Source organism: Muntiacus reevesi, chromosome 1, assembly GCF_963930625.1.
Source record: "Muntiacus reevesi chromosome 1, mMunRee1.1, whole genome shotgun sequence".
NCBI lineage: Eukaryota > Metazoa > Chordata > Mammalia > Artiodactyla > Cervidae > Muntiacus > Muntiacus reevesi.
The window spans coordinates 218,502,425-218,526,110 of record NC_089249.1 but is presented as its reverse complement, the minus strand read 5'-3'; the positions used below and the strand labels follow the sequence as shown (position 1 = coordinate 218,526,110).

At 44.1% G+C, this 23,686-nt stretch overlaps 1 protein-coding gene across 4 annotated transcripts in view; it reads left to right on the top strand.

Annotated features, from left to right (window-relative positions):
• Positions 1-14,949, top strand: part of ZNF496 (zinc finger protein 496) — a 45,674-nt gene extending 30,725 nt beyond the window's left edge. For 2 of the 4 annotated variants that reach the window (XM_065918350.1, XM_065918349.1), the window contains exons 7-10: positions 3,561-3,693; positions 4,201-4,308; positions 5,404-5,517; positions 11,517-14,949. In XM_065918350.1, coding sequence (XP_065774422.1) covers positions 3,561-3,693; positions 4,201-4,308; positions 5,404-5,517; positions 11,517-12,274 — 1,113 coding nt within the window. In that variant the 3' untranslated portion in view covers positions 12,275-14,949. The remainder of the gene's footprint in view (positions 1-3,560; positions 3,694-4,200; positions 4,309-5,403; positions 5,518-11,516) is intronic. The other 2 variants (XM_065918353.1, XM_065918351.1) reach the window with 2 other exon arrangements.
• The last annotated feature ends 8,737 nt before the right edge of the window (positions 14,950-23,686 follow it).

The following is a 23,686-nucleotide window of genomic DNA, read 5'->3' as shown; positions in this document are numbered from 1 at the left end:
CAAATAATAAATGATGGAGAGCGTGTGGAGAAAATGGAACCCTCCTACCCTGTTGGTGGGAATGCAAGCTTGTGCAGCCACTGTAAAAAATACAGTGGAAAAAAATGTATGGAAACATATGGAGGGTCCTCAGAAAACTAAAAATAGAACTGCCATATGGTTCAGCAATTCCACTCCTGGAAATAAACCTAGACAAAACTATATTTCAAAAAGATACTTGCACCCCGTGTTCATAGCAGGACTGTTCACAATAGCCAAAACATGGAAACAACCTAAATGTCCTTGGACAGATAAATGGATAAAGAAGATGTGATAAATGTATACAATGAAATACTACTCAGCCATAAGAAAAAAAAAATTGAATATTGCCATTTGCAGCAACTTGGATGCAACTAGAGATTACCATATTAAGTGAGTCAGAAAGAGAAAGACAAATACCGTATGATATGATATGTGGAATCTAAAAAATGGCACAAATGAAACTATCTACAAAATACAGACTCACAGACATAGAGAACAGACTTGTGGTTGGGGAGGAATGGAGGGAGAGGGTTGAACTGAGATTTGGGGATTGGTAGATTCAAACTCTTACATTTAGAATGGATAAACAAGGTCCCACTGTATAGCACTGGGAACTATATTCAGTATCCTGTGATAAACCTTTATGGAAAAGTATGTGAAAAAAAGGAATGCATATTTGTGTATAACTAAGTTCGTACAGCAGGGACTGGCACAACATTGTAAACCAACTATACTTCAGTGAAAGCTAGCATAAATAAATAAATAAATGGACCTCTTAAGACAAAACCCAATTGCCCAGTAAATCCACAAAGAGATGTTCATTGAGGTAAGGGGAGTTACACTGCTATGATTGCCTCATACCCACAGTGTTGCTAGAACCTTAGATTTTTCACAATAGCCAGTGTATTGGCAAAGGTGTATGGAAATAGGCATGCCTGTGGGTTGCCAGTGGGAATGTCCTTTAGGTACTCTACCTGAAAACCAATGTGGAAATACTTAATATTAGTCAAAATGTGTGTTCCCATGGCTCCCTCTGCACATATACTTTGGAGACACTCTTACACATGGACGAGGTGACAGATGAGAACTTACAGAATAATGCTGTCATTTCATGCTATATTCATATGTACTGGGAGTTCGAAAGACATGCATAGAATATTAAACACCAATTCCATAGTGAAGCCTCCTTCTAGGAAGGTTTAGTGGTGGGACCTTCATTTTTACATACATCTCTAATGATTTACTAGAAATAGAATTACTAGATCACAGGGTATCCTTCTGTTGGTTCAAATGTTCATTTTTCTCAGTTGTGTATAAAGGCCTACTTTTCTACATCCTGAAGTATCTGGGGGAGAATCACTTAATTTTTTCTAATCAAATGGATTTGGGCAAAAAAAAATTATAAATAAGTAATTGTAAGCATACACCTATGGTTATATGAACATAAGACTGTTGAATTTTATTTATATTCGGATGATTGACATTTTAAGGCAATGCATGTTTAGAAAGACTTCTAGGGGCCTATTAGAAAGCTTTAACCCAGCAAATTCCAATCTTGACTTCTTGTCACAGTTACCTGTATAACTCTTCATGGTTTTTTTCCTTGAAAGGATAATGCTATTTCATAATTCAAAAGATGCTTATTGAACCAGTGTTGTTTCTTGGGTGTTGTAGAACAGTTTCTTGCCCATGGCTCTGTTGACATTTTGGCTGGATAATTCTTTGTCACGTTGTCTATCTGGGGCACCACTGCCCAGGGACGTGATAGGCGGCATCCTTTGCCTTCGCCCCCTCAATGCCAGTAATGCCCACCCCTCAGTGGTGACAAAAATGTCTCCAGACATTGCCAGACATCCTTTGAGCACAGAGTCAGTCCCCCTTGGTTGAGAACCACTGTGCTAAAAAAAAAAATTGTACTGATGTAGGAGAATAACTTTTTAGTAGGAGATTCACATTGATGCATGTTGGGATGAAACGTACTGTGGACAAAATGTTAATTTATTGACTCTAGCTGCAGAGTTGTATGTCCTTCATGTTTATTGTATTACTCTGTTTTCTCTAGGCTTAATTTGAAAAGTTAAAAAGTGTGTATGTGGCTGGGAGGAACGGTCCTAAGATACTGGAGGAGATTCACTGAAAACTCTCCTGGGACTCCCCTGGTGGTCCAGTTTTTAAGATTCCTTGCTTCTAATGCAGGATACATGGGTTCAATCCCTGTTCAGGCAATTAAAATCCCACATACTGCATGGTCAAAAACAGAAAACTAACAAAAATTCTTACCCAGCCTTTCCCATGCCCCTTCTTCCTGGCACCTGGCCCCAAGGCAATCATATGGCTATAGCTGGTAATATTTTGAAGTCTTTTCCAATTACATGTATAAAGGACTTTTTTAAAAAACCCCAAACAGAATTTTATTTTAAATGCTTTGTGATTAAAACCCTTTGCAGAAAATATGTGCATGTTAAGCCAATGTATAGTGCATGCTTAACAGTAGAAATGTATTTATGTATTTCTGTTCTGCAATTAGAAGGTGCAAACAGAAATGTCAGCTAGACCAGTAATTGTCCATCCTTCACATTTTACATCTCCCAACTATTCTGTCAAATAATCGAGGTTCCAGATTACTACAAGCAAAATGAGTAATTTTTCAGTGACATTTACATTTGCCATTAATCTATTGTCATATTAGTATTTACAGGAAATTTGAGAACCTAGCATCATGCTCTAACTGGCAAAGAATTGTAATTCCATATTGTAAATGACGTCTTTATTTTTATGGTCTCTTGATATTATGTGAATGTGCCATCATGTCACAAATCAAAGTTAATTTTTGATACATTCCCATGGTTCATGACACAAAGTATAAGAAAAGTCTCAATATTACACTTATCTGGGAAGTCCTGGCTCACTCTGCAGAAGCAGCCAATGGTCAAGACTTCTAGGTAGAATCTAGACCATCTTTGCACAGATGCTTTTTTCATGTAACAATACACCTTGGAGGGCTTCCTACTCAGGACAGATAAGCTCTTATTTTTTTCTAATACTGGTGATTATGCCTTATAGGATATCCTGCAGCGTACGTAAACAGTCTTCTGTTGAGCATAAATGTTGTTTTCAACTTTAACTATCATCACCAGTGCTGCAGCAGAGGAGCTCATATAGACCTCATGCTGCACATGTGCAGAATAAACTCTAGAACTGGGATCTCTGCATTACATGGATCATTTGGAGACATTCTGCATTTGCCTGTTTGGGGTTGTAGATATGCAGCCTCTCCAGCACTGTGTAGGAAGACCTGTCCTACACATCCTTGGCCACCCTGTGAGGTAGCCACTGTTTGGATTCTCCCGAACCATATACATCTGACGGTGGATCTCAGGCTAGAACTGGGGAGACTGTGAGCTCTGCAGCAGCCTCTCTGCTTTGTCTTTCTCCCAGCTGTATACATTGCTAGGGGCTCTGCCTCAGACTCATCTTCCTTCCCGCATCCCTCCCCTAGCTTGTGCCTGGATTGAGGTGTACTTGTTCTGTGGTTTCAGAACCGGGTTTCTCCTTTCAAGGATATGATCTTCTGCTTCTCAGAAGAGGACTGGTCCCTTCTAGACCCTGCCCAGACTGGCTTCTACGGAGAGTTCATCATTGGAGAAGACTGTGGGGTCTCACTGCCTGCAAGTAAGACTTAACTCAGCTCTCTCCTGAGACCAGGGACCTGGGGGTCCACATCTTACCTCACTGTTCACCCCCACACCCTAATGGGAGGCACCTGTGCACAGTGGTGCCAGGGCCACTCTGCAGATTAACCATTACCTGGTGTATCACATGACAGTTAGGCTTGTTACCTGACTGTTTTACATACACAACCAAATATAACTTGTATTGCTTGCATTTGCTCTTCTATTGTTCTTACTCTGACTCTTTTCATTGCTGGTTTTCTGGTAGGCCTGAAAGAGTCATCCCAAGCCCACAGCTTACCCCTAGTGCCCGCTCCCCTGCCCTCTCCCAGCCTGCCCTGGCCCTTCCACTTTCCCTGCATGGCCCCTGTTGGTGGTCTCGGTGTGTTGTGCGTCCCTCCAACTTCTCTCTCCTCTACTGTCTCAGAGTCACCACTGTCCTCCCGCTTTGGTTTCCTGCGGGAGCAGAGGCCTGATGAATGCATATCCTTCCCTTTTCTGTGAATAGATGATGCAGCTGCCCAGCTGGATCTCTCCCAGGGAGAAGAGAATGAGCCACGTGTTCCAGAGTTGCAGGACTTCCAGGGGAAGGACATGTCCCAGGTCTCCTACTTGGGTGAGGAATGATACCAGAACTCAATGGAATGCAAGGCTGCTGCCAGCTAGAGGCAGACCTGCTCCTTCTACCACTCTCTAACCATGTCTCTGACCATGACTGTCACCTCTGGACCATATCTTGGTAGAATGAGTCCTGCCTCATCCCTCATTCCTTATAGAAAAAATGTGGTATTTCAGTTTTCCCAGGTGTGGGGATTGCCCTCTTTCAACCAGGAACTAGGATATGATAGGAATATCTTTCTCCTCTGCTGTAAGTAACATCTGGCTTGTGGTAACAATGCAGTGACCGCTTTATAAGTAAGGTCAGATGCTCTCCAAAAGTCAGGTGGGAGAGGAGGAGGGCATGCCACCTCTGGCTGGGCATTGGGCACAGTGCCTCTGGGTGCCTCACCTGTCTTCTTCCAGCCACGTACTGCAGGTAGTGTAAGGAAACTGAGGCTTGGGGAGGTGCTGGGGTTTGGTTGACGTGCCACAGCTCAGCAGCAGCATTTCCCACCCCCCTACCCCCACCCCCAGCTTTCCATGTCACCAGAGCTTGTGTTTGTAACCACTGTGCTTTAATGCCTTAAGACGCCTGCTTCTTCAGGGGAAAAGCTTTGTACTGTGCCAGCAGTACCCCCAGGCTTCCTTTCTCTTAGGACTTTGAGCTGGCACAGAGCAGATCAGTATTTCACTCGCCACCCCCACCTGGAACAAGTAACCAGGGCCTCTGGTGTGCTCAGTTTCCCATCCCATCTCTGCCCCAGCAGACTGTCCAGACTGTGTTTATGCACTGTCTGTGTGGAGTACTGGAAATCCCACCACAGAAAGTGAAAATGACTGCATGGATGCCGGTTACTTGTCCACAGTCAAGTGGATGGGGCAGAACCCAGATCCACGTTCATTCTATCTAGCTTCAAAACCCATGTTCATGGTGCTGGCCCATTTTGCCTGCAGGTTTGTTTGCTCATCAGACATTAGTTTACTGAGTGACCACCCTGAGGGGGAGCCCAGGCCTGCTCTCGCATCACAGCCTGGTGTCTCTTAAGATGTCTCTTTTAGGTAGTGCTGCTGCAGCAGGGAAAATAAATTTTTCATTTTCTTCTCTGGAAAGACTTTCCAAGTCTCCAGCCATTCCAGGTAGAAGAAAGAAGAAAGCGGGATGAGCTGCAGGTGCCAGAGTTCCAGACAAGCCAGCAGACAGTGCTCCCTCAAAGCTCCTGCCCAGGTAAAGGAATTCTTAGTAGGGTGTGGGGGTGGGTGCCCCTGTGTGTGATGAGTGGCTTGAGTGTGTATATATGTGTGTAGTATGTGTGTGGATGTAGCATGCGGGTATGATGTGTACATGTGTATCTGTGTATGTGTGTGCATGAATGTGGTAGTAGGATGTATGGTGTATATGTATGTAGTATGTTTGGTGTATTGTGTGTGAATGTGTACATGTGTAGGGTATATGGCATGTGTTGTATACATGTGAGCCTGACTGTGGGCATTTGTGTATGTGGTACATACATGTTTATATAATGTCTGCTGTGTTGTGTGTGTGAAATTGTGCGTGTGTGGTTATGTGCATGCATATGTGTTGTGTATGTATATACATCTGTGCTGGTGGTGGTGGGGGTGGTGTAGGTTTAGGAATTGAGCTTTCTGAAATTTCTGCTGACAGTTCCTGAGAGTTACTGAGGCTGCTTGCCCTAGGTTTGTTTTTCTAGGATCTTTTCCAGCTGACTCCCAGTCTGAGGCCCTCCCCTCCACGCCTTTCTCTTGTGGGTTGGTTGAGGCAGGGTGCTGACAGAGTGCTTTTGGACACATGGTCTGTGTATTTCTTTTCTGTGCATATAAGACCAGAGTCCCTGGACAGTGTTGCAATTAAAGAACAGGTTAGCAGAATGCTAAAAGGAGGACCACTGGAGAGTGTGCCCAGCACCATTTAGACTCTGAGTCTCTAGTCCTTACTTAAATCCACTGTGTCACAGAGGGTTTTTTGCAAGTACAGTAACTCATGCACAATTTGATACCTTTCGGAGGCAAGATTTGCATGATATTCTGGTATTTCCACCTAGTATCATGCAGAGTTCACAGTCATTTGTATTCACCCCCTATCCTGTGTAGACTAAAGGGATTTTCTGTTTTTGTAAATCTACAGCAGATCTAGGTTGAGAGTCCTCCCTCCCCACAAGCTTTGATGCCCTGGTTTTCTGAGGAGCCTGCTTCTGCATGCCAAGGGTGATCGTCCCTGTGTGGCTCATTCCTAGTTCAGCTTGATTCTCAATATGAAGTTTGAATCCTCTCTGCTTCTGCCTGCTCACAGGAGGTCTCAGCCCTGGCAGCATACTTACAGAATATGGATTTTTATTACCACAGGGGAGTTTTCACTCTCCCATTGCTGAGCTCTGATACTGAATCTATTTTGAAATGACAAGAAGCTAAGGGTTGCTATCTATCTAAGATCAGTGAGAGATGATAAATTGCAGAGAATAGGCACCATTTTTATTTTGGTAGTTCTTCCCACACCTTCTCACAGCAGGTGAAGGGTCTGCATAGCCACATCCACGCTCACAAAGGACCCTTCCAACCAGTTCCATTTGTGTCAGTCCCACCAGCACATTATAATGCTATCACTGAGACTGAATATCTTTTCTTGTTTATTGTGTTTTTTCTGTGAATTGCCTAGTGAATACTTTTTGGTCCTTTTCTTTTTTCTTCATTTTTGCCCTTCCCCCTTCACATTTGATAAGCTCTGTGTCTTTATGTCCCAAGCACTGCAGCAGTATAAGGTCTTTACGTGATTATATTCATGTATCTTTATGTACCTTCTGAGGTAGATATCATCTTAGTCAGCACAGGCTACTAGATCAGAATAGCAAAGAGATACGTTCTGTTAAACAGTATAAATTTATTTCTCAAGTGCTGGAGGTTGAGAAGTGTGAGATCAGGTCAGCAGCAGATTCAGTGTGTGGTGAGGCCTCTTCCTGGCTTGTAGTTGGCTTCCTTCTCCCTCATGTGCTCACGTGACCTTTCCTTGCTACACAGAACTCTTGTCTCCTCTTCCTATAAAAGTACTAATCCCATCACAAAAGTCCCACCTTCAAGATCTCATATAAACCTAATAACCTTCCAAAGACCCCACTTCACAAACCATCACATTGGGAATTAGTGCTTCAACATAAAAATTTTGGAAGGACACAAATCCTTGGCCCATAGTATCAGACTGAGGATCTGAACCCATGTGATTAAGAGACACCAGGCTCTTTATTCCATAGCTGCTTGTCCTTTCCGTGCATTGCGTGCTCAATCACTTCAGTTGTGTCCGAGTCTTTGCAACACCATGGACTATAGCTCGCCAGGCTCCTCTGCCCATGGGATTCTCCAGGCAAGAATACTAGTGTGGGTTGTCATGCCCTTCTTGAGGGGACTGTCCCAACCCAGAATCTATCCTGCATCTCCTGTGTCTCCTGCATTGCAGGTGGATACTTTACTGCAGAGCCATTGGGGAAACCTTGTCCTAATTATTTGTACATAATTCTTACTACTTTTTAACTTTCTTTATGTGTCTTTTAGCACATAATTTTTAAAAATTATTTATTTTTGATTGCACTGGGTCTTTGTTGCTGCTTGCCAGCTTTCTCTAGTTACAGTGAGCAGGGACTTCTCATCACTGTGGTGCATGGGCTTCTCATGGCGGTGACCTTTCTTGTTGTGGAGCATGGGCTCTAGGCACTCAGGCTTCAGTAGTTGTGGCGCATGGGATTAGTTACCCTGTGACAACATGTGGGATCTTCCTGGAGAAGGGGTCAAACCTTGTCCCCCACATTAGCAGGCGGATTCTTAACCACTGGACTACCAGGGAAGTCTGCACATAAATGTTCTTTTAAAAAAACATTTAAATATGTAAATACAGTTATTCATCTCTTTTTTGTGTCTCTTGCTTAAGAAAGCCCCCTGATCCTAACATTATAAGGATATGATGTCTTCATTTACTTATTTTTTTTTTACATATAGCTTCCTAGCCTCCTGCTTCTCTCCTTAGCACCTCCACCTGACAGGAAATGATCTATTCCCAGGCCACAGCTTCCCCTTCTTGAGGAGTTAGCCATCAACCTGGTTATGAGCTTTTTGCTCTTAAAAGTACAAAGCAGACTTTGTTCCCTGGCCTTGGAAGAGCATGGTCGTAGTCTTAGGTTCACACCCCTACCCACACCCCCAGTTAAGCGCAGTTCCCCTGAACCTTGGGCTATTTTATCTCTGTTTTACATTTTTCTCCTGTAAGATAAAGATAATAGTCAACTCTACCTTATGGGGTTATTGTTGAAGATTGATATAATACAGGTAAAAGCACTTACAGCTAATAACTTTTCCCTGTTTTCGCTAATGTTATCCTAAGAGTCAGTTTAGCTTCTCTCTTGCCCTGCACCTTCCCCGAATCACCCATATTTATCTCAGTGCTGAGCTGAGACATCCCTAGTGTTACTGTTTCTCTGCAGTGTTACGGACACACCTCTGTAAGTCTTATCTACTAGAAATTCTTTACACTGTTGTATTAATGGCACACAGCAACATTATTGTTGAATTATTTCCCCCTTTTTAGAAACTATGCATCCATTTTTAGTCACTTCATCTGATTTCAGGGGGCTGTCTTCCCATATGTGGGCTTCCCAGGTGGCACTAGTGATAAGGAAACCATCTGCCAATACAGGAGACCTAAGGCACGCAGGTTCAATTCCTGGGTTTAGAAGATCCCCTAAAGGAGGACATGGCAACCCACTCCAGTATTCTTGCCTGAAAAATCACGTGGACAGAGGAGCCTGTGGGCTACAGTCCACAGTGTTGCAAAGAGTTAGACACAACTGAAGCGACTTAGCACACATGCATGAATCCCATATGTACTATATTAGTCTCCTAGGAATGATATAATAAAGTACCACAGACTGGGAGGCTCAAACAACAGAAATTGATTTTCTCAACATTGTGGAGGCTTAGAAGATTGAGATCAAGTTTTCAGTAGAGAGGTTTCTCCTGCAGCCTCTCTTCTTGGCTTGCAGACAGCTGTCTTCTCCCTGTGTCTTCTCATGGTCATCTCTCTGCATGTCTATGTCCTAATCTCTTCTTCCAAGAGGTCTCTTGCATATTATCTCTTGAAAGATCTTATCTCCAAATATAGTCACATTCTTGATTACTGGGGGTTAAGACTTCACCCTCTGTTCCCCCATAATCGATACCTCTTGTTACCCTTTACCCTCTATTCTCCCATAATTCATACTTCTCATATGCAAAATACATCCATTCTAATCCAACATCCCTTACTCTATTCCAGCATCAACTCTAAGTCCATAATTTAATCTAAATATCATCTAAATCAAAATTGAGTGAGATTCAGGGTATTGTCACTTCCAACTGTGAATTTGTAAATCCAGACATCAAGTTCAGTGCTTCCAAAATGAAATGGTGAGACAGGCATAGAGTAGACACTCTCATTCCAAAAAGAAGAAAGACTGATGGTTCCCAAGAAAGTGTGAATCCTAACAGGGCAAATTCCATTAGATTTTAGGGTTTGAGATTCATCTTTGGCTCAGTGCTATGTCCACCCTGTGAGCCTGTGGATGCAGTGGCAGTTCTGTCAACCTCTGAACTGCCTTTGGGGCTGTCTTCCTTTTCTTTCAAGGATAATCCATGTTTGCATCCAGATAGCTCTATTAGTTTGTTCTAGAAGTTTGATAGAGGTAATAGTGTTAGTCGCTCAGTCTAATCCAACTCTTTGACCCCATGGACTGTCTGAAGGCCTTCCTTTAGTCCATCTTCTTTCCTTTTTATTCCAAGATGGATAGTCTCAGAAAAACTGTTGACCTCCTATGAAATTTACAAGGGTCCAGGCCATCAGACAAGAGGGTCCTCTACAGACCATTCCTGGATTATCTCATCTCCACTCTTGGCTTCTTAGATGATCAATAGGATCTGTGGTTGTCCTGCCACACGCTTGGTATTCTCTCCAGAACATACTTTCTCATTTTTTGCAGGATAGATAGACTGAAAATTTTCTAAATCTTCATGTCTTTCCTTCCTACTCCCCCATCTCACGTGGGACCCAGTCCCCTCACACTTGTGGTCTGATGTATGGGTAAATACCCGCATAGACTCTGCCACTGCCCAGTGTCTCCCGCTTGCTATGGTATTGGGTCTTCCTGCTATTCTGTCCAGTTTCACCTGCCCTCACTTCCCTAAGTTGCCGTAACTCTCCTCCTTCCAGCAATTAAGTCCAGAATAACCATATTCCTATTATTGTATCAAAGGACCTGGCACCACTATCCGCCACCCCTGTTTTAGACCTGAGCCCCCCATTTCATAAAAATAAGGAAGCAGCTGTAAGGAGAGCTGTGCGATGGGCTCTGGGCTGCAGGCAAGGACCTCATAGCAGGGTCCCCGCTGCCCACCCAGCTCCTCCCACAGCGCGTCTTTCCAGCATCACAGACTCAAGACCCACTGAGTCAGCTTCAGTTAGTTTATAAAGTCCAGTGCATCTTTATGCATTACCACTAGTGGCTGTTGGTTGGCCTCTGATATGATACTGAGAGGGAGCGATGACCTTGGATAATCTGGGGCCTTTGAACAGCCCTGCCATCACAGCAGGGCTCAATATCACTAGCCCTGAGCCCTTAAGCAGTGACCTGAGTTTGCCTATATGTCTATAATGGCAAGTAGTACATCGTTGGCTTGTGTCCAGGATCAAATGGGCTTGTGCATGTCAGAAGTCTTGTACAGCCCCTGGGGAATTTAAGTGCCTAGCATATAGTAGCTGGCAGCTTCCAGTCACTGTTTATAGAATACAGGACCCTTCTCTGTCTCAAGGCTTTTAATGCACCCTGACAATTTTTCCCTTGTCCTATTAAGAAAGGCAGAGTTAAGTGATGTGTAAATGGTCAAGGCTTACACAGATAGATACAGCGTCTTAGAGCTTGGAGGGGTCTCAGTGGCTAGAAAAGAAATGAATAAAAGGACTGGGTCTGGGGATTTAGGAGAAAAAGGTAGAAAAAGGTATGCAGAATGGGTTAGCAGTGTGGCCTGTGCCAAGGGATTCCTTCTCATAAGACATACCACAGAGATACCTGCAGGGGAAGATTCCTTACAAAAATGTGGGTTTCTGGACCCACACAGAACCTCCTTGGGTAGGATTTGCAGGAGCTCGGGTGTGGCCTGGGTAGCACCACTGACCACCTCATTGCTTTTTGGTAGTGGGAGGTGATGCACCATTCCCTGAGAACAGCCTGGATGAGGAGGTGACGATCGAGATTGTGCTGTCCAGCTCTGGAGATGAGGATTCCCAGCTCGGCCCCTACTGCACAGACGAGCCGCGGAGCCCCACGGAGAAGCAGCACAGCCTCCCCACCTCCCACCGGAGCGGCATTGAGGCAGCGGGTGAGGTGCAGACCTCCTCTAAAAAGTCCTATGTGTGCCCTAACTGTGGCAAAATTTTCCGCTGGCGGGTCAACTTCATCCGACACCTGCGGAGCCGCAGGGAGCAGGAGAAGCCACATGAGTGCTCGGTGTGTGGGGAGCTGTTCAGCGATAGCGAGGACCTAGATGGGCACCTGGAGACCCACGAGGTCCAGAAACCGTTTAGGTGCGGTGCTTGTGGGAAGAGCTTCCGCCTCAACTCCCACCTGCTCTCACACAGGCGGATACACTTGCAACCAGACGGACTCGAGTTAGTGAAGAAGAGAGAACAGGAGGCGTCAGGGACCACGGGTGGGGATTCTGACGACCCGCTGACAAAGGGCAAGGCCAAGCTGCGCTGCCAGTGCTGTGATTGCGGGAAGGTGTTCCAGCGGCCTGAGCACCTGGCCCGGCACCGCAGTAACATTCACATGGACAAGTCCCGGCCCTTTCAGTGCAGGTACTGCGTCAAAAGCTTTTCCCAGAACTCTGACCTCCTCCGCCACCAGCGCCTACACATGAAGCGCCGGTCCAAGCAGGCTCTGAACTCTTACTGAGCCGGGGGCTTAGCACACATTTTTTGCGTGCAGCTCCAGCGTGGGTGGAGTGTATCCCACTTGTGCTTGGCACTGCCCAGTTTCAGACTCCTCCCCAGGACAGAGATCACGTCCTCCTGACCTTTAACTCTCAGGTAGAAACGAGATAGTGGCCAGTGAAGTATTTGCTCCAGGAGAGTGTGTCAGCACCAGCTTTGACTTGCCCATGTTTTGGGTTTAAGAGAACCCTGTTCAGGGCTTCCCACATGGTGGAGGGACTAGGGTGCCCCCTACCACAGGGAACCTTTGAGGGGTCTGTCCCTTGCCAACTTGCAGTACACTCCCTTCCTGCCCCATCTGAATTCCTATCCAGACCCCATCCTGAGGTCTGGAGGTAATTTCTCCCTACCTGACAGCATGAAGCTGCAGGTGGGGTGATGGGTTAGGAGGAAGGTGGGGCTGGACCTCTTGGCACAAGGGCAGCAGGGCCAAGCACACCAAGCCATGTCCCGTCATCAGAAATCTGTGTCCCAGGCACCATCTGGTCTATGAGAACACCTCAGAATTGTCAGATGGCCCTTCCAGGCTCAGAAGCCTTTGTGGGAGACTATAGCTTGCCAAAAGGGAACTCTTTCTTTTATGGTGGTGACTGGTTATTGGGAATTGTGAGCTCATTCAAGGCAAAACCCACATTAAGCCCACATTTTAATTTGTTTGTTGTCACACACTACAAAGAAAGTGTCCTTTCTTTGTACCCTGAAGGTCCTTGGTATACTTGGCTATGGGATAGAAGTGACAGCATCATCATTTGAAAGGCGCTTAACTTTCCCTTCCCCATTGTATCATGTCTAGGAAAGGAGAGCTCAGGTCCTGTAAAGGAGAGCTCAGGTCCCATGAATGAGAAGTTCTTTTGTCTGGATGAGCTGAGCAGGAGAAACAGAACCTTTGAGGAAGTCATTCTATATATATATATATATAAACTTCATGTGCCAGTTGTATTAATTCCTTAAGGCTGCTGTAACAAATTACCAAAAGCTGGGTGGCTCAGAACGACAGAAATTCATCATCTCAGTTCTGGAGACCTGGAATCCAAGATTAAGGTGTCAGCAAGGTTGGATTCTTGTAAAGGAAGGATCTGTTCCTTGCCTCTCCTTTAGCTTCAGTGATTGCTGACAATTGTTGATGTTCTTTGTCTTGTCGAAGCATCACCCCATCTCCTCCTCGTCTTTACATGGTGTTCCTGTGTATGTGTCTGTCTCCAAATTTCCCCTTTTTATAAAGATAGCAGTCATATGGAGTAGGGCCTGCCCTATTGATTCCAGACTGTTCTCATCTTAATTATATCTGCAATGACCCTATTTCCAAATAAGGTCACATTTTGAGGTACTGGGGTTAGGACTTCAGTATGAATTGGGGGGATGGAAAGACAATTTAACCCACAACACTAGATAATCCTGAGGTTCTGCTGATATTTCTCATTCTTAGATGAATTAGTGCAAAGTTGATTTAGCTTACTCTGCGTTCCAGTGGAAGCAGAACTCGGATTCAAGCTTCTGTTCCCAGGGTGGGTGATCCTCTGCAGGATATCCTTTAAAGTTCATCGCCTGGGGTTCTGGACTGGGAGTGACACTGGTAGTAAAGCCTCAAGCAATGAAAACCATTGTCTTGATCCTGAAAGACTGGTCAGATTGGCTCAGCTCAGTGATGAAAAAGCATGGAAGCTGTGGTGTATTGGTGGCTGAGTCAGAAAGCCGGCCACCAGGCCTGTGTTTTATATTTATATGTCAGGTCCCATTACCAGACAGTAAGGCCGGGCAAATGAATGCAAGACCCTTTGCTCTTTGTCACTCCATTATTACATCAAGAGATAACAAACCCAATGAAATAGTTACAGTTTATAGTTATGATTACTGTGCCTGTATAGATGCATCTATATACCCAGGAACAGTAAATACAATAAAATAATTTGGTTATACCCTGAACAAAAAATAAACTATTGGGGCTCTTTGTTTTCTAAATAGTTTACTTCTTGGGTTGACCTTGCCAGAAAAGAGGAAAACATGTATCTTGAAGGACAAGAGAGGAGAAAATTTCAAATAGAGGCCAGATTCTGTGAACATTTGCCCTACCCACCTATGCACTCTTGCCCAACAATTCCATTAAGGGAGGAAGTTATGAACTCACCCACTTTAGATATTTGTATAAAAGAAGAAAACTGTTCTGTTTAGTATATTTTATCTGTAACATCAGATCATAAGTAAGACAAAAGGGGATGTAACAGAATTGAAACCTATGGGGAGGCTATGCATCTGATCAGTACCCACCAAATATTGTGAGGGAGTATCTAATTCACTGATGCAAACCTGACCAAGGTACCTAGCTAATCAGAAGTTCACCTTCCCCCTGGATTCAGAAGCCCCTATGGGTGGTGCAACTCAAATCCCAGGTTCTTCCCATGCAGAGGAACCACTGGGTTCTGGAAAAAGCTTCTCCAGAAGATAGAACTGACCCACTTCATCCTTCCTACCCTCCCTTCCTGGGTGGCTGGGCAGACAGATGAGCTGTGTGTGTACCTTCCCATGGATGTTCAGAGACCCCACATCCAAAAAGCATCTGTCCTCCCTCTTCCTCTGATTCCTTGGCATTGTTCCCATAAATTCACAGGTGCAAAATAAAAATTTGACTTACTGAATTAATATTCGTGTTTGACTTTTCATTTTAGTTAAAAGAGTATGAGTAGCACAGCTGAGAGAGATAGTCAGTTGGCCTGACAAAGAGAACTTGAGGGCTTCCCTGGTGTCTCAGTAGTAAACAGTTCGCCTGCCAGTGCAGGAGTCTTGGGTTCAATCTCTGATCTGCGAAGATCCCACGTGCCACAGAGCAACTAAGCCTGTGCCCTGGAGCCCATGTTCCACAGTAGGAGAAGCCACCACAACTAGAGAGCAGCTCCTGCTTGCCACAACTAGGGAAAGCCTATACGAAGCAAGAAAAACCCAGCACAGCGAAATACATTAAATTTTTAGAAAAGAAGTGGGAAGAGGCTGAAAATAGCCCTTCTGGATGTCAGGCATCACCTTATAAAACTTTTAGGCCTCAGATAGTTGTGGTCACCTGATCTGATCACCTCTCTTTTTTAGAAGAGAGGAAGAAATGGCCTTTTTTTTTTTTTAATGTTTTGTCTACATATATATATATATTTGACTGCACCAGGTCTTAGTTGTGGCATGTGGGATCTTTGTGGCATGCAGGATCTTTAGTTACAACATGTAAACTCTTAATTGTGGCATGTGGGATCAAACCTGGGCCACGGAATCTTAGCCACTGGACCACTAGGGAAATCCCAGTAACCAGGGACAGGATTAGGATACACTCCTGATCACACCATAGCTGTTAGCTGTTTCATCCAACCTTAGCCATTTTCATACAACCTGAACTCCCGTTTCTCTAAAATCTTATGTATTGCCCTTCCCCCACTGCCTCTTTGGAGCAGTCTCAGAGCTATCTGAGGTGCTGTCCCCCAGGCTGCAGTCCTCATTTTGTCCCCAAATAAAACTTACCTCGAAACTCTCAAGTTGCTCATCTTTTTTAAACAACAAACTGTTGATACAAGTGGAAGAGAAGGCACAAGTCTGTACCAATCTTAGACTTGGAGATTGGTCCTGGTTGCTTTTCTCCCATGAGATAGTTTCTGTCCTCTACCAAAAGCAGAATTTTGATCAGGCACAAACACTTCTGCTTGCAGTGTAATGCAGGGAATTTGATGATATTTATGTCATCTCTGCCCTCCCACACACACACACCCCGTTCCATCAAACAAGCCCAGGTGTTTTTTCTGTTAGCAACAGAAGTTGATGCTGTTTTATAAGTAATAGTCAATGCCCACCAGTGCTCCAGTGCAAACAAGTCTACAGATTAGGTAGCATGTGTAAGACATCTTGGCCAGGAAATGAGCATGGGGATGAATTTTGGATGACCAGGCTCCCCTGCTGCCTCGCCCCACATCTAAGGCATCCAGCATCTGCTGGCTGGTTATTAAGGGTCATAAGTTCATCAGGTACAAAGTCCTGGGTTCCATCCAAACGTACTTTGACCATTCCATACAGACTGGGAATTTTATCCTCTAAACCATAGTCAACAACCAAGGTACCATGATTAATGTGCATATAATCACCAAGGTACATTGCAGTGTTATCAATTCCCCATAAAAAATGCAGATGAAATGGAGGACCAGATTCATATATAAGTGGGAAGGGCCAGGCTTCCCTTGTGTATCTAGGCTATAGCCAAGAATATTGAAATGGGAATCCAAGTTCTTGTTCTCAGAGCTAAAGAAAGAACTTCGCAAACACTCAAGGTAGCAAGCCGACAGAATTTATTTCAGAGAGAAGACAAGTAGAAAACTCTCAGCATAGACATTGAGAGGGGGTGAAGTGTCCCCTGAAAGCGTTATCTTTAGTAGTTTATATTCTTACTAGTATTAATCTATATGTCTCTGGTTGGCTCTTACCCTTAGCATATGTCATTTTTAACCAATCAACTTAAAGGTCACAGTTTTTATTTTAGCATTCCTTAGTTATCTTTTGATCCTCAGGTTTTAAGTTGTCTTAGACATTTAGTTGCCAATGTGGCCCTTTTTTATGACCTCCAGCCATTTTACAATGGACCAGATGTATAAAGATTAATGATCACCAGTTGTTTTTCCCTCAGGCATGTGGAACAGAAGAGAACACTCCCCTTTTCTGGATCTGAGTGCTGATAATTTATCAGACCCAGAACACATTCCTCTGAGAGCCAGGAATTTGGGACAAAGGATATAATCTTAGGTTAATGGAGTGGGATGTTTATTGAAATAGGCTGAGATCTCAGAGTTCCTACACTAACTGCCTAACAATTTCTACCTCAATATTACAGGCAGGGTTGGTAATCCTCACAAGTCAAAGGACTGTACTCTTAGCATGTAAGTAAATGGCAGGGGATTGCCATTTTCCATCACTCACTAAAAAAAACAAAATTTTTTTTGGTACAGTTGTGTCTACACTAGCCTATTATATACAGGTCTTGCTACATCTTGTCAAAATATAAAGGGGCCAGGATACCTGCCCTGAAAATGTCGCAGGTCAGAAAAAGTGCAGATTTAATAGCTGGGGTAAAATGATCCTATCCAGATCAAGCTGCATCCCCTTTGAAGGTGTCTGTGTGCTCAGAAGAGATGGGAGCCTGCTTCCAGTCCATCTAAGGTTAATTCAAAACGAGATTTCTATGTATTTTTAAGTGTTTTCCCTGAGTATTTTTAAGGAAGAAGATTTGGATGGAAAAGTGTGTAAACTCATATGGGAATCACACCTACAGTTTGCATCTTCAGCACACTTTAAGTTGTCAAGCTGCAGATAGGGGGAGTGGGGTGTGGGGTTGCTGAGTGGCTGGATCAAATTTTATCTTGGACTCCCTTTGTTGCCACTCATATTTTTCTAAAATGGCTTGCCTAATCTCAAGATGATATTCTGGAGTCACGATCTGAAAACTTCACTAGCAATTTCCTTTAATCATCTGCTCGAGAAGCCAAAAGTCTAACCAGATGTGCACTCACCAAATTTATAGAGGCAGAACCAGGTGTTCCAGCAAAGATGGCTACTGAAACAAGAGAGCCAGGGGCCCCAGCATCCTTAAAGCTCTCTCCCATGCCTTTGGAGAGTTTCATGTAGTTACCTTTGGTGACAGCACATAACTTTGGCTTGGTCACACTCTCTGTCCTTTGAGAAAGTGCCAAGCAGGTAGGCAGTGTTGGAATTCAGAGAGGGTGGCATAGATCCACACTGTAGTTGGGAAAGAGAGGTGGGCAGATACCTGGTGCATTCTCTCAATGCTTTCTCCATTGCTAATCACCAACAGCAGAAATCTCATTGAGTTTATCTGTCTACTTTGTCAGCTCAGTATCTGATACAGAGTGGGGTACTGATAATGTACAATGTGCACCTTGTCACTTTTGCCCTCCTAAGAGAGGCTGGACTCCTGTTGGACTCCTGAAAACCAGCTTGGGTCGAGATGCTGAGAAGAACCTGCTGCTATCCTGACACCACTTCTCTGACACCAACTGGGTGGGTGTCCACTGTGGACAGGGAATATCACCTATCATTCCAGTAAACAAGGATCAAGTCGTCAGTCACTGTGGCCCTACCATCCCCACCCACTACTCTCCTGACTGTGTCCTGAGGGGAATTCGTGAGAGAGAAAATCAGGAAGTGTTGTGTGCTTTGCGTACTGGCCCTATATAATCAAGATGCATATCTAAGGAATAATTTCTTCTTTTCTTAGAGAAAAACACTAAAATCATTAACTTGAGATGTCATTTTGTGATTAGCAGTAATAATGCAGTTACTCTCCCACTAGGATGGACAATCTGAGAACATGGAACACAAGATTTTTGTTTTATTCACTTTTTAGGGTGGAGTAGAGGTTTTTTGTTGGTTTTTTTTTTTTTTTTTTTTTTTTTTGAACTGGATTTTAAGAGGCAGGGAAAAGCAAATAACTTTTTTGCAAATTTTCATGGTCACTTGGAAAGAGAAGTCTAAGACTGAGGCTTCTAGGAAGCCAGACAGCTTCCTCCTCCCTGATCAGATCTCCTTCAGCTCTGGCTTCAGGGAAGGGCCCTCCAGGGGATATCAGTGCTGGGATATCAGCTCTGGGACATCAGCCCAAGTGCTGCTCCCTCCCCAACTCCTCCTCTGTGACTGGATCACAGGATGTGGCTGAAGAAGCCAGAACCACAACCCTGGTTGAGTTTCAGGTTCTAAATAGCAAGGGTGTAGTTGAAATTAAGCAGGACCCTGCAAGGCCCTCCTAGGTACAAAAGCCTTTCCATGTCCCTGATTTCTTTTTTGTAGGAAATAGGCTTCATTCATCCTGGAATGTGAAGTCTAGTGGGCCTTAGAAAGGATCGCTATGAACAAAGTTAGTGGAGGTGACAGAATTCCAGTTCAGTTCAGTTCAGTCACTCAGTCATGTCGGACTCTCTGCAGCCCCATGAACCGCAGCATGCCAGGCCTCCCTGTCCAACACCAACTCCCAGAGTCCACCCAAACCCATGTCTACTGACTCGGTAATGCCATCCAACCATCTTATCCTCTGTTGTCCCCTTCTCTGACTGCCCTCAATCTTTCCCAGCATCAGGGTCTTTTCCAAGGAGTCAGTTCGCAGCAGGTGGCCAAAGTATTGGAGTTTCAGCTTCAGCATCAGTCCTTCCAATGAATACTCAGGACTGATTTCCTTTAGGATTCACTGGTTGGATCTCCTTGCAGTTCAAAGGACTCAAGAATCTTCTCCCAACACCACAGTTCAAATGCATCAATTCTTTGGGTACTCAGCCTTCTTTTTTTTTTTTTTTTTGCTCAGACTTCTTTATGGTCCAACTATCACATCCATACATGACTACTGGAAAAACCATAGCTTTGACTAGATGGACCTTTGTTGGCAAAGCAAAGTCTCTGCTTTTTAATATGTTCTCTAGGTTGGTCATAGCTTTTCTTCCAAGGAGCAAGCATCTTTTAATTTCATGGCTGCAGTCACCATCTGCAGTGACTTTTGGAGTCCAAAAAAATAAAGTTTGTCACTGTTTCCATTGTTTCCTTATCTATTTGCCATGAAATGATGGGACCAGATGCCATGATCTTCGTTTTCTGAATGTTGAGCTTTAAACCAACTTTTTCACTCTCCTCTTTCTCTTTCATCAAGAGGTTCTTTAGTTCTTCCTCAATTTTTGCCATAAGAGCAGTGTCATCTGCATATTTGAGGTTATTGATATTTCTCCCAGCAAACTTGATTCCAGCTTGGGCTTCATCCCGCCCAGCATTTCACATGATGTACTCTGCATAGAAGTTAAATAAGCAGGGTGACAATATACAGTCTTGATGTACTCCTTTCCTGATTTGGAACCAGTCTTTTGTTCCATGTCCAGTTCTAACTGTTGCTTCTTGACCTGCATACAGATTTCTCAGGAGGCAGGTCAAGTGGTCTGGTATTCCCCTCTCTTGAAGAATTTTCCATAGTTTGTTGTGATCCACACAGTCAAAGGCTTTGGCATAGTCAATAAAGCAGAAATAGATGTTTTTCTGGAACTCTCTTGCTTTTTCAGTGATCCAACAGACACTGGCAATTTGATCTCTGGTTCCTCTGCCTTTTCTAAATCCAGCTTGAACTTCTGGAAATTCTCAATTCACATACTGTTGAAGCCTGGCTTGGAGAATGTTGAGCATTCTTTGCTAGCATGTGAGATGAGTGCAGTTGTGCAATAGTTTGAACCGTCTTTTTGTTTGAACATAAACTTTGCTTAGTAACAAAGTCATGATAGATCCAGAGAAGAAAAAAAAATATTATTTTTAATGAAAAAGCCATGATCTGCTTTGAAATGGGATAAGGAAGAGCCAGGGAGAAAGGGAGAGGGCACAATCATTAAAAGAATAACATAACCATTGAGAAGAATAGGATATGGCAAAAACAGAACTAACGAGGGCCAAGATGGCAGAAGTTTTGACTTCCAGTAGACATTGACCTGCATATGCTCATTGTAATACATTAGCATCTGATGACGCACCCACAGGTGCCATGCCACTTCTGAGACCAACCATAAAAGGCCAAAAAATGGTCAATAGTTCAATTGCTGGAAGACCCTGCCCTTTTCCCAAAATAGTTGGAATAATCCTCCCACTCAATAGCCCTTGAAATTACCCAGTTCATAAAAACTAAACACCTCCCACACCTTAGGTCTGCTCTAACTTTCTGAGACCCCAATCCCGTGCCTGCAGCCTCCTCTGTTGCCTCTGAGATGGCCCATACTCTGTATATGGAGTGTGTTGTTTTTGTTGTTCAGTCACTAAGTCTTTCCGATTCTTTGTGACCCCATGGACTGTAGACTGCCGGGCTCCTCTGTCCATGGGTTTATCCTGGCAAAAATACAAGAGTGGGTTGCCATTTCCTCTTCCAGGGGATCTTCCTGACCCAGGGATCAAACCCAGGTCTCCTGCAGCTCCTGCATTAGCAGGCAGATTTTTAACCATTGAGCCACCTGGGGAGTGCAATAAAGAAACCTAGGGAGACCTGACTGGATTCTGTCTCACTATTCTGCATGGCTCTGAGTGTTTTCTAGTAGTCTTTTAACTGTTTTGAGCCTCAGGAGTCTGCTCAGTGACAGTCTCCCTGGCCTTCTGGGCAGAGTCACAGCTATGCCTGCAAAGCTTGTAACCTGAGCTCGGTCCTGGATCATTTGAGCTAGAAAGGGAAAGATACACACATTCTACTATGTGAAGATGTGCACGATGTTTTGTGAACTTCAACATGCTCCTCCCTTTGGTAGATGATGACCTTTTATGGCAACTGAAAGAGCTTGGGAAATCTTTGCACATGTTAACTCATTTAATCTTTACAATTATTTAGCAAAATAGGCACAGTTATTACCCTCATTTTACAGATGAGGCATGGAGTGGTTAAGGAATTTGATTAGGGACACACAGCTGACCCAAGGTTAAAATTAAGGCAGCCTGTATAGGTAGCTGGGCTTTTCATACTGTGCTGAGTTACTTTTTACTAAGGCGTTAAGTAATGAATTCCACAAATGATATTTAAATTGCTGTAATGATAAAAGCTGTAATGATAAAATTGCTGTAATGATAAATGAGGAAAACAGAAACAAAATAAGGTATTTCTTAGTCTGTGAGATCAGCAAGGGGCTTCCCTGATGGCTCAGGGGTAAAGAATCTGCCTGCAGTGGAGGAGCCGCAGGAAATGGATGCTCGATCCCTGGGTTGGGACGATCCCCTCGAGGAGGAAATGGCAACCCACTCCAGTATTCTTGCCTGGAGAATCCCATGGACAGAGGAGCCTGACAGGCTACAGTCCATAGGGTCACAAAGAGTTGGACACGACTGTAAGCAACTGAGCATGCACACATGAGTTCAGGAAAGACTTCTGTGAGAAGTAACTTTGAAAGTGAGACTGGTCGATGAATAAAAGGTAGCAGGATGAAGTGAAAGTGAAGTGAAGTCACTTAGTTGTGTCCGACTGTTTGCAACCCCGTGGGTTGTAACATACTAGGGTCCTCCGTCCATGGGATTTTCCAAGCAAGAGTACTAAAGCGGGTTGCTATTTCCTTCTCCAGGGAATCTTCCCAACCCAGGGATTGACCCCGGGTCTCCCATCTGTTATAGGCAGATGTTTTACCGTCTGAGCCTCCAGGGAAGCAGGATGAAGGGAGGGGGTGAGAATTTCCACAGGTAGGAAAGAGGAAAGGCCAGAGGAGCATCAGACCTTGGGCTTTACCTTGAGTCCATTTGGACAAGGATATGGCATATCTAAGTTTGTGTTTTCTAAGATATCTCTGCTACAGTGGGGTGAAGGGGAAGGAGTAATGGGGTGCTGGGGAGGGGCAGCAGGTACAGGGGAGATAGTGGGGGTACAGGGCAGGGGCAGTGCAATTCAGGGTAAGGCATCAGAGTACACAGGAAGGGAAGAGGGATTTAGGGGAGAAACAGTGGGGTGCAGAGGAGGGTCAATGGAGCACATTGTAGGGGCAGTGAGTTTTAGGGTAGGGACAATGTAGTTAGGGTAAGATAGCAGTTCTGGGAATTTGGGGGAGGTGAGTTTCAGAGCTGTTGAGCTAGGACAACTGAGATACCAACCAGGAGGTGCTAGCAGCAATAGAAGTGCAGAGAAGTAGAGAGATGTGAGAAGCATATGGGAGTTAAGCTGGGAAGAGTATCCCAGTTTCTGATTTAAAGAGAAGCATGATATTTTGAGAAGAAAGAAAAATTTTAGGATGAGTTTAGTGTGAGATTTGTTGAGTTTCAAGGTAGCCACAGGAAGGGGCAGCTTGGAAATGTACATCTGGAGATCAGAAAAGCTTTAGGCCACAGGGGAAACACACATCTCTGTAATTAAAGCTGGAAGAGTAAATGAGATGGCCATGGGAGAAAAGCACATAATGGCAATAAAACCTAGATGGAGAGACCTAGGTAACATCTATACTTAAAAGCCCCAGTCCAACCGATATATCATTAGTAAAATGCATAGCTGGTGGAAAGTTGCTATATAACACAGCAAGCCGAGCCTGGCACTTTGTGATGACCTAGAGGAGTAAGACAGGGAAGGGGAAGGTGGCTCAAGAGGGAAGGAATATATGTATAATTATGGCTGATTTGCATTGTTGTACAGCAGAAAACAACAAATATTGTAAAGTATTTCCCTCCAATCAAAAGCTAAATAAATAAACAAACAAAGAAAAACTCAAAAAATAAATAAAATCCCAATCCGAAACCCACTCACCTCTGGGCACTTTATCTTTGAGAAAAGAGGCAAGAATATACAATGGAGGGAAAACAGCCTCTTCAGTAAGTGGTGCTTGGAAAATTGGACAACTATATGTAAAAGAATAAAATTAGAACACTC